Source organism: Setaria italica, chromosome I (genome assembly GCF_000263155.2).
Source record: "Setaria italica strain Yugu1 chromosome I, Setaria_italica_v2.0, whole genome shotgun sequence".
NCBI classification, from domain to species: domain Eukaryota; kingdom Viridiplantae; phylum Streptophyta; class Magnoliopsida; order Poales; family Poaceae; genus Setaria; species Setaria italica.
In genome coordinates this window covers 12,140,276-12,151,324 of record NC_028450.1, presented here as the reverse complement: position 1 = coordinate 12,151,324, position 11,049 = coordinate 12,140,276, and the positions used below count along the sequence as shown (strand labels likewise).

Sequence of the window (11,049 nt, the reverse complement as noted above, 5' to 3'; positions counted from 1 at the left end):
ATGCATTTGTAGTTTATTTGGCCAAAACTCTTATTGATTTATGGTCTCATCTTGCAGAACACAATACAAAAGCGATTTATGCAAAGTTTTGACCAGACCATATGTTTGTTAAGTGAGCATGCAGGTAGAATTTCAAATAATCTCAATATGCTGCTGCCTTTTCTATCAAATAATAAGTATGCCTCCAAGTGTCTCTAAGCAAATAGGCAAAACATTTATTTGCAACCAAGTGAACAGGTGCCTTACTGTTTCCTCTGTTTTGTTATGTACATGGTCTCTAAGCAAATCAATTGTGGTATTGTCATTGTCATGTATTTGTAAAAAATCTACAATTCTTCTACATGTTTGTATTTAGTACTGTATTTTTTAATGTTAATTCAAGTTGGCACAACTCCAGATATGTTGATACCAGTTGAAATTTTGTATTCTGTTAGCAGAAAAGCAATGCAGTAGTTGTACTCACCATGTGTGCTATATCATGTACAGGTCTGCACTTAAAAGCTGAGAAGGATGCAAAACTTGAGCTCGTGCTTGAAGCTACTTTTTTTTACAGTATTGTGAGATCTTGTGCTAGATTAACTAGAGTTAGACTGATTTCATGCTGATGAGATACTTGAAAAACTTTGATGTTGAATGTATGTGATGAGATGCTGGATTAGAATTTATCCATATAATGAGATGTTTAATTTGCTATGTTTATATGGGCTAGTTTATATCTTGATTTGGGCTGAAATGATAATGGATTGATTAGAAAAATGGGCCATATTTTAATGGGACGATGTAAAATGGGTTTGGATGCTGATGTCAGCAGCCACGTCATCACCCGTGTCAGCAGTCATGTCAGTGTCCCTGTCAGCAGCCACGTTATCTATTGCTGACATGGCTGTTTGATCCGTGACGAATATTAACATATGTTGTCTATCCGTCTTTGACGTTTATTTTCATCACTAATGTTAGGTTTGGGTTGGGCTAAGCGGGCCTAAGGCTATTTTATGACGAATTAGAAACGTCATGGATTGTTTTGATCTATGACGATTACACAAGAAATGTCACGTGGCGTAATTTGTGACACTTAATATGTGACGATACGTGAAATCATCATAGACACTGCTTTATGATGATTTTTTGAACGATCTGTGATGAAATTTTTCGGTTATAGTGAAAATTATGCCCAACAGTTAGGAGGCATGTCAGCTTGCAGCATATTTTAGACAGTGCAATGTGGGACACCGACGCGGATGCATCCTAGTACATGTTTAAATAAGATTGTAGGTCTGCTAACATAAACTCAAGAAACTACTAGTATTCATGCTTAGTCTAGAACTTGAAAGGTCAGTAGGTAAAACCACGAAGACCCTAAGACTACTACGCGAACATTTATATGCATTTACGCGAACATTTATAAGCATTTATTTTAGGAAGGAGGGAGTATCCATACAATTCAAATAATATTTTATGGTCATTAATTCCATCTCCACCTTTCAGAGATGCATCCATAGTGCGAAAAAATGTGCTACAAATACAATTAAGAAAAATCAAGAGTTGCCACCACTAGAGTAAAACACTAGTGCAGTGATAGAACTAGGGACACCGTAGAACATGGAAAGAGCAATCATCAGCCAGACAATCCAGTTCGCTATGATTGTTGTTGCAGCTTTTTATATCTATGTAAAAACATTTTTTTTGCGGGTATCTATGTAAAAACATATGTGGTATTAGTAATGGTATTTTTGTCAGCTTGCTTGAAATTATATATACTTGTTACTTCGATCATAATCTTGCTTTTTATTTTATTTTGAACCCTTCATCATCATCAAAGCAACTCCAGTTTACAACAGTAATAATAGCAAGTAAAATATCGAACTTTTGGCCAGTTGTTGGCCAATATGGAAAGCAAGGAACATACATATGTGATGAGATGCTGAATGTCAACACATGGTGCTGCAGACTCCGAGATTGCTGCCATTACTCAGACTGGATAAGGAAAGGAAGTGAACGACCATTCAGATGAGGAAGAAGAGGACTAGGTTCATCACCACAAAGCACCGGTGGAGCCAAGGCCCGGCCACCCTGGGCCGTTGCCCGGGCTCTTGCGCTTAAGGCTCAAAGGCCAGCGGCCCAGCGCTGAGGCCTGAGAGGCGCTAGTGCTGCTTCTGCTCCTGGCTCCCAGTCTCACGGACACACGGAGGCGGAGCGACACGAAGCCCCCAGCGCTCGAGCCCACTGACGGAGCCAAGGCCCGGCCACCTGGGCCATTGCCCGGCTCTTGCGCTTAAGGCCCAAAGGCCAGCGGCCCAGCGTTGAGGCCTGAGAGGCGCTAGTGCTGCTTCTGCTCCTAGCTTCCAATCTCACGGACACACGGAGGCGGAGTGACACGAAGCCCCCAGCGCTCGAGCCCACTGATGGAGCCAAGGCCCGGCCACCTGGGCCATTGCCCGTCTCTTGCGCTTAAGGCCCAAAGGCCAGCGGCCCAGCGCTGAGGCCTGAGAGGCACTAGTGCTGCTTCTGCTCCTGGCTCCCAGTCTCACGGACACACGGAGGCAGAGCGACACGAAGCCCCCAGCGCTCGAGCCTATAGGGTTCCGAACTTGCGCTGTCGCACGGAGGATGGGAGATTGAGGAGATGCCATTACTCCATGGCGGGGAGGCCGAAGCGACGCACTACGCGCTGGCGCTGACCTCAATCCCATTCGGTTCCCAGGTTCGTCCGCCCCATTCCCCAACCCTTCTTGGCTTCTTCGTTATCTCTTCTCTCTGTCCTGTCTCTGTCTCTTTTCCAATCCCCAATCGATTTCACCTCCCCAAGCTAACTGCGACGCTGCGTCTACGCTCTAGTGAGAGAGAGGAACTGCAGCTGGGCAGCTAGCGGTGACTGGTACCCGGACGCCCGGTGGTCGAAGTTCGGCGAGGGAGCGAGACAGACTGACAGGTAATTAATTTGAATAATTTCAGATTCTAATATGCATAGGTTAATTTCAGTTATCTAATATGTACAAGTTACATTTTTTTATTTAGGGATGAGGCGTTTTTAGGTGGTGGTGGAAGTAATGAACCTGAAAGAAATCCAAACATGGATAATTTCACCAGTGAGTTTAATCCTAATGAAATTGTATGTGATCCAGCTCTTAGAAACAAATATATGAGTATGCCCCTGAAATTTAAGACCAAGTTAGGAGAGCATACATATTGAAAGGTCCATCACAACCAAGACCAAGTTAGGAGAGCATACATATTGAAAGGTCCATCACAACCAGCAAATATATTGAAAGATCCAGGTTCAAGGGGCTTTTCCGTGGGTTGGTATAAGAAATATAATTGGTTATAATACAGTGAATCCAAAGATGTTGGTTATTGCTTTTATTGCTTCCTTTTCAAGCATTCGGGGAGGGCACAACATTTTGGTTATGATGTATTTAACAAAATTTGCTGGAGAGATTGGAAACATGCATACAAAGCATTACCTAAATATGTTGGTGGTGTAGGTAGTGCTCACAACAAGTGTGTTCAGAAATATGATGACTTTAAAAATCAAAGACAGAGTGTGCAGAGAGTATCAAACAGAGCTAGTAAACAATCGGAAGAATTATACCAAACTCGTTTAACTTCTACTTTGCGATGTTCAAGATATCTCTTAAAGCAAGGCCTAGCTTTTCATGGGTATGATGAATCTTCTTTCTCTTTGAACAAAGACAATCTTCTAGAGTTGATAGATTTTCTAAAAGATAACAATGAAGAAGTCAGGAATGCCTATGATCGAGGTGGCTTAAATTCTAAGATGACTTCCCCTGATATCCAAAAGGATCTTGCAAGGTGTTGTGTAGAAGAAATAACTGAAGTAATTATGGAAGAGATGGGTAACAGGCCATTCTCTGTTCTCATTGATGAATCACGTGATATATTAGTAAAAGAGCAAATGGCTGTTATTTTAAGGTTAGCAACTAGTATATTGTGTCGGTTCTATTATAGTTGTGTAATCTGTACAATATTCAGTTTTATTAGTGTTTTGTTTAATTGTTGCACTGCTGCAAGTATGTGAATTATAAAGGGAATGTTGTTGAAAGATTTCTTGCTCTTATACATGTCAAAGAGACTACAGCTGGTGCATTAAAGGATGCATTGCTTGCGGTCCTTGATAGGCACAAATTATCAGTTTCTCGGATATGAGGGCAAGGATATGATGGGGCTTCGAATATGAGAGGTGAATTTAATGGACTGCAAAAAAAGATTCTAGATTAAAACCCATATGCATTCTATGTCCACTGTTTTGCCCATCAGTTACAGCTGGTTGTTGTTTCTATTGCAAATTGTTGCTCATCTGTCAATAATTCTTTGAGTATATATCTTTGATTGTGACCACAACAAGTACATCTTGCAAGAGAAGGGACAAACTAATTGAAAGCCAGCGTCAAAATATTCCGTAGTCTATTTAAACTGGCGAGGTACCTACAGGAAGAGGCTTGAATCAAGAAACTGTCCTTACTAGGCCTGGGGATACTAGATGGGGTTCGCATCATGTTACTTTGGTTCGCTTGTCCCAAATGTGGGACTCAGTGATAAAGGTCTTTCAAATAGTTAATGAAGATGCACGAGTGCCAAATCAAGCAGCTGGTTTGATAAAAAAATGGAATGCTTTGAATTTGTTTTTATTATGGTGCTTATGTTAAAGTTGCTTGGCATCATAAATGAGCTCTCACACGCCAAACAAACAAAAGGTCTCAATATTGTTAATGCTCTTGAGGTTAGTTCTTATTCAGCTGTTCCCTTTCTTAACATATTGCTTTTCTCACAATATTAGTGTTCCTTTTGCTGTTAATCTGATTGCACTATATACTTCAATTGTAGCTTATCCATGATGTAAAAGCTCAATTTAACACCATGAGAGAAAGTGGCTGGGATAACTTATTTGATGATGCAAGACAATTTTGTGATGTGAATGGTATTCCTATTCCAAATATGGCTGAGGAAATATCAGTGAGGGGTCGTTCAAGGCGTGATGGATTTACCATTACTAATCTTCATCATTATCGTGTTGGAATTTTCTATGTTGTTCTTGATAAAATATGTGCTAAGATGGATCATCGGTTCAGTGAAGTGACGACGGAGCTATTGATGTGCTTTTCTTGTCTTGATCCAAAAAGCTCTTTCTCTAGTTTTGATGTCAACAAGCTTGCTCGGCTTGCTGAAATTTATGATGAGGATTTCTCAAATCATGATCGTGGAGTCATAACGGGACAATTGGAGACCTATATTCTTCATGTAAGGAGACATGCTGCCTTTGCTAATTGCAAAGATATTGCAAGTTTGTCCCAGAAAATGGTTGAAACTGAAAAACATTTGCTTTTTCCATTGGTCTACAAGCTCATTGAATTGGCATTGTTGGTGCCGGTGTCAACAGCAACTGTTGAAAGGGCTTTCTCAGCTATGAAGACTATCAAGTCTAAATCTCGCAATAAGATTGCTGATGATTGGTTCAACAACTTGATGGTGTGCTATATTGAGCGAGAACTATTCAATTCACTTGATGAAGCTACTATTCTTCGATGGTTTCAAAACTTAAAGAGTTGCAAGATGCAGCTGCCTCGTAACCCTGCTCGTGTGCAGCCGTAGTTACCAAATAGCATTTAGGTTTATCCTTTGTGTTTCATTATCTAAGTCTTGAAATTGTACTGAAAAATTATTTTAATATCTTAATTTGAATCTATCATGATTTTCTAATATTATATTATATGTATGTTATATAATATACTCATGTGCTTGTCGTTGCTAGCTCGGCGTATTGTCTTGCCCAGGCTCTCTAAAATTTCTGGCTCCGCCACTGCCAAAGATATGCAATGTTTAGCGATACTGTTTCTTTCAGACCCTCTTCTGTCAATCTTAGAATGTAAGTTGTAACCTCTGTTAAGTTGTGTGTTCTCAAGTGTCTAGCACCTGATCACATGTCCCTAGTCTACAGCGTTTTCTTTCCCTAGACAGTACCAAGGTGGGTTTTCACAAGTACTAGTATTGTAAGGCATATATCTCAAGATGCAGTTAAGCCATTGATGCTGAAGTAGGGGTTTCTGGTGCTCCGATTAGGGGTGATTAGTAGGCAAGCGGTGGTGGGTGCATGACCGTAGGCTGAACGGGCCAACGGGGTGCACATGTGGTGAATCTCGGATGATTAACATTTAAATTTTTTGCTGTGGCCTGTGGGTCAGTGGGTGCATCCCCCCATTTGCTATATCGCCAAACCTAGATTTTATTTTTCTTTTTAATATAAATTGCAGCTCTTTTGCCCGATTCATTAAAAAAAATCCGTTTGATTCTTTTTCTTATTTTTTGGAAATAAATCACGAGGTGTACATCCAAGTACAACCACATGAGCAGTGGGGTTCCATCTGTCTACCAAACAAGCGCAGTGCCCACGTTCTATGTATCCTACTTTAAAAGTTACTTCTTTAGGGTAATGACTTTCTTTTTGTAGGATAAAAAGGGGACGATGAAAAAGGGAAGAACTAGCCTGCAATTTAAGGAGTTAGCAGGACCTTGTCTGTAAGCAGCCCGCAGCCCTCAAATTTCCGTTGCATTATATCATCAGACCATGATTTGACACATGGTTAGCAAGGCACAAAACCGTTGGTTGCTCAGCGGGACACTACTGCCATTGTCCAGACACAACAGAATCGTCTTCAGACACGACAGAATCACACGACCAAATGGATAAAAAATTGCAGCGTCCATCAACAAAATAAAATTCCTGCAGCGTCATTTCACAAAAACGCATCACACTATTGTACACAATGTGTGATCCATTGACACTGTACTCCAGACATGGATGGGTCAGTCGCGTCACACTAACATCACATGTGGGGCAACCGGCCCATGACAAAAGTGCTGAGATCGGGTTAGCATCACGGCCCAGTTCTGGGACATCCTTATCTCCTCAACATAACGAGATTTTCAGGAATCTGAGGAAAGAAACGAGACCATGCAGTTCTTCATTGCTAAATAGAGTTCTTGTAACAGGCTTCCAACAAGCATTAGCTTTAAATATAACCGGCAGGAGGGTATCGAGGCCCAAATCCTCTGCGATAAGATACGGAAGACGTCAACCAAATCAGGATCAAAACAAGATAGAAGACATTGCAACAGTTTCAAGAGAAACATACTTGAAGCGCACGCACACAGAAGCTATATTTTATAGGTAACATGAAGATGTTGTCTATTGCTTAAACAGGGCACTACGACAGTTTCTGGATACATCCCTGGAACTTGCAACATCCCCAACAGCCACCATGCTGATTGCAAGGGAGATACTTTGATTGTTCACAGCCGTTCACAGATAGAACATAGCATACGAAACTGGAAAACACAAGCACGGGCAACAGATGTAGGAAGTTGTTTCCCCCCCATAAAACAGCTTATCAGTTACTGTTGTTGAATCCCAAGATGGGGCGCCCAGCACTTCTTTAGAAGAATGTCCCTTCTGGAGGCTGCACTAGCTTGCGATTGTGTGAGGCAGCCATCTCTTTCTTGAGCTGGGTTAGGATGTTTTCCATTGTGTAGTCCCGCTGCCAGTTTGCCAGCAAACCAAACTTCTTCGGATCAACCTACATGTATATACCAAACAGAAATTTAGTCACTGCAGTTGTGTCTCCTTCTGCATGCTCCCAAGAGCCTGAGAGGAAGGCGATCTTACCACTCCTGTCTCATGATTGACGCATGTCATGTTGATTCTTGAATGGAATCTGACAGATGGTGGCTTCTCAGGATAATCCTTGTCACAGAACAACTTAAGCTGGTAGATGCGACCCTCATGTACAGTCTGACAAGAGAGAAATAGAAAGAAGGGAGAGTCAACTTAGACAAAAACAAGTAAATGGAAGAAGTTGCATGGCACGTAACAACGTGTTTCTTGGTATCTTCTGCTAACATTAGATCAGAGCTACAAATGCTTTTTTCAGCTTTTTGAAGGAAGAACCATCAAGTTAAATCCTATTTCTACAACTTGTTGTAACCAGCCATTTCTCCCACACTTTTCAAGGTTGAACAGCAATATGGGGTTATTAAAACAACTTTAATTAGACATCGCTTAGGTATAATGGAAGGATGCAGCTGGGGATTACAAACAAGCACTAGTTGAAATGTTGGTCACGTTTTATATCATATTTCAAGAAAGGCGATAGATGAGATTGTGCTCTCACATTGTGTGGGCCAATGATGGTACCAGTCCATGACCGCATGTAGATGTCATCCGCATCATCCATTCCATAGCTCACTGTCCCATCACCAATGCCCTTCTCTCCGCGCTCGAGCTCTTCCAATAGCCTGAAGTTCCTAGGAACTGCAATTTTTATCATTTGTCAATTACACAAGTAGATAATGCAATAGATTCTACTATTAATCTACTAGATCAATCTTATACACTTAAAAAAAGATAGGAACTGAGCCTGAGCCTAGCTCAGTTGGTGGGAGAAATGGGCGAACACCACCACCAAACAAGTACTGTTGGATTCGAATTTGGGTGCTTATTTCTTCTAATTTAAAAATTACAGTGCCAACTAATTCCGTTCTAGGTTTGTCATTGTTTGCAGTAACAAAGACCTTTTGACAAAAAGCAACAAACAACACTAGAGAAAACCCTTCAACTTTAGAAAAGACATGGGGCAAGGTAGAATGAGATAATTGACACATAATCTGTATGCAGACAAGAAAATGGAACAGAAATATAAATGCAAATGAGAAGGGGAATCAATACTCCCACAACATTTGCACGACTGACCCCAAAAAGAAAAACAGAAATTCTTTATCTCAATGCTCAACTTTGGGTTGTATTATAGAAACAACTTTTTCCTCAAAGAAAATACAGAGGCCAGGCTAAACCATCTTCTGGTATGTAATTCACAGACCTAGATGGAAACCAGGCTAAACAAAAGATATATAGGTTACCCTAATTATCTCCATTTCACCCCTTATTACTCACATTTTCCATGCACTTTAAGAAAACCAAGATCCATATTGAATAGAACAGACACCAGTAGTAAAAGAAAATCATCCCATACTAGATATGACAATGACATGGCAGCACAAGAATGCCAAATGCATCCACTGCCAAGCATCACGCACAAAGTCAAAGCAGTGTTGCCATTTTCATGATCAAGAGAAGACAGCTGCTTATCTATTTTCATAAAAACTTAAGAAGTCCAATTGCAGTGCTACCACAGTAGCACTAACCCCCAATCTCCGCCCCTAATCCCTTATCACAATATAGACTCTAATTCAATGGGTTATCAGGCAAGGGCTCCCACAAATTGACAAAAGAATCAGGAAACCAGACCAATCGATGCAAAAACACCTGAGGCCACCAAACAACATTCGCACTTGATCCACCTGTACAGACTCGAAATGCTAAAAACATTTTACTTCGTAGAAAGAATCACTGAATCTAATCAATCGGGATATTCCTTGCAAGAATAACACTAATTCCAAGCCAGCGCAAAGCATTCAAAGGGCCGATAATCCCGGATGCATGCATCACCCGCCGCTTCTCCAGCCCCGCCTAAACACACACATCTAGGTTATCCACGCCGAACCATCCAATCAAACTATTAGTCCGACCCAACCCATATAAGGCCACCGCCCATCCGTTCATCTCCACCCCCTACCGGAATCGGATCGCGCGGGGCCAGATCGGGGGCGGGCAAGCCACGCCAAAAATGGAGCAAAAACGGATCGGATCGGGAGATCTCGGGGCTGAGATCCCCGGCAGGAAAAAGAGCAACAGAAGGGGAGCAGATTCCTCACCGACGACGCTCGATCCGGCGCCGGAGCTGCCCAGCGTCATCGCCGATGGATGGATCGGCCGGCGGCGGGTGGGGCGGATGTGGGGGTTTGGGGGTTTCGCCCTCGCGGAGAGGATGGAGAGGAGGAAAAGTTGCGGCTGCGCACACGCAAGGCTGAGGAGCGAGAGGAGGCGATGGGGTCGTTTGCTCTCTTTCTTTCCTCTTGTTGGCTGGGCGGCTTCAGGTAGGGTGGAAGGATTCGTTACCCACGGACCGGAGGGCGGAGGCCGTCCATTGGGAAATCAACGGCTCATATTGATTGGGCTTCTTTTCTTCTCGGAATGGATAATTTGTCGCCCCCAAAAGAAATGGGCCATGACAATCTCGCACCAAGTTCCTTGTCCCCGTCTCAAAAGAAAGAAAGTTTATTTTTTATGCTATTGTTGATGCTAATATCTTCCAATCATGGACAGTAGATCGTCTACTTTATTCTACTCTTTACTTCATTTTCCATAATGTTGTATTTTGTGTAGGGATGCATATGGATATCTGGAAATCCGAATTTTCCGAATTCGCTAAAAACGTCAATATGAATATCTGCATTCGTATTCGTTTTTAATGTGGATGTCAAATGGATGTACCCGGATTCGATTTTTAGTATTTTTCTCTATCCGGTTCTAGAGTTGTATTTGACAAAAATATGAAATACCCGACATTATCCGTATCCGCAAGGGATAAAGTACCCAATGAAACCATCTAAAACTTATTTATATTGCTCAATACTAATTGCAAATGATGTTAATTTTAATATTTCTAATAAAATACTTATTTACACCATTCAAACTATTTAAAAATTATTTATATGACAAATGACTAATTATGTTAACCTAATATTACTAGTGATATATAATGATAAAGTTTAATTAGTTTTAATATGACTAATCATATTTAAATGTATCGATGAACTTATTTTTATTATTAAATGATATAAATTTATGGAAATACTTATTTTTATATTTATTTTGATACATTTAATTATTTGTTAATTAATATGCCATTTTAATAAGATATCTATTATGTATTGTGCTCATAATTTACTCCCTACTTGTAACATGATTTTTTATCAATTATAAAACCATCAATAAAGCAAAATTGATACTTATTATAACGCTATTTTATAAGTCGAGTTAGTATCCGAATGCGAATCCAAATTCAAAAACGTTTTGTATTCGTATTCAATAATATTTGTATTTGTATTCGAATTAAAATATGGTAAATAGTTGAAAGT

The 11,049-nt window shown here is 40.8% G+C and overlaps 2 protein-coding genes across 3 annotated transcripts; one reads left to right on the top strand and one right to left on the bottom strand.

Annotated features, from left to right (window-relative positions):
- The first annotated feature begins 2,547 nt into the window (after nt 1–2,547).
- LOC101754922 lies at nt 2,548–5,715 on the top strand. Of its 2 annotated transcripts, XM_022823335.1 has the most exons (5): nt 2,548–2,701; nt 2,836–2,929; nt 3,016–4,738; nt 4,843–5,256; nt 5,359–5,715. In XM_022823335.1, exons 3-5 carry the CDS (start codon nt 4,622–4,624, stop codon nt 5,605–5,607), a joined length of 780 nt encoding a protein of 259 aa, XP_022679070.1. In that variant the 5' UTR covers nt 2,548–2,701; nt 2,836–2,929; nt 3,016–4,621; the 3' UTR covers nt 5,608–5,715. The 2 variants fall into 2 exon arrangements, with proteins under 2 accessions (XP_022679070.1, XP_022679069.1); XM_022823334.1 differs by having other exon boundaries at nt 4,843–5,715.
- A 1,416-nt stretch (nt 5,716–7,131) lies between these two features.
- LOC101785550 (ubiquitin-conjugating enzyme E2 variant 1C) lies at nt 7,132–9,974 on the bottom strand. Its single transcript, XM_004952214.3, has 4 exons — nt 9,784–9,974; nt 8,184–8,323; nt 7,679–7,804; nt 7,132–7,589 (listed from the first exon to the last, which is right to left on the bottom strand). Exons 1-4 carry the CDS (start codon nt 9,821–9,823, stop codon nt 7,449–7,451), a joined length of 447 nt encoding a protein of 148 aa, XP_004952271.1. The 5' UTR covers nt 9,824–9,974; the 3' UTR covers nt 7,132–7,448.
- Between the last annotated feature and the right edge of the window lie 1,075 nt (nt 9,975–11,049).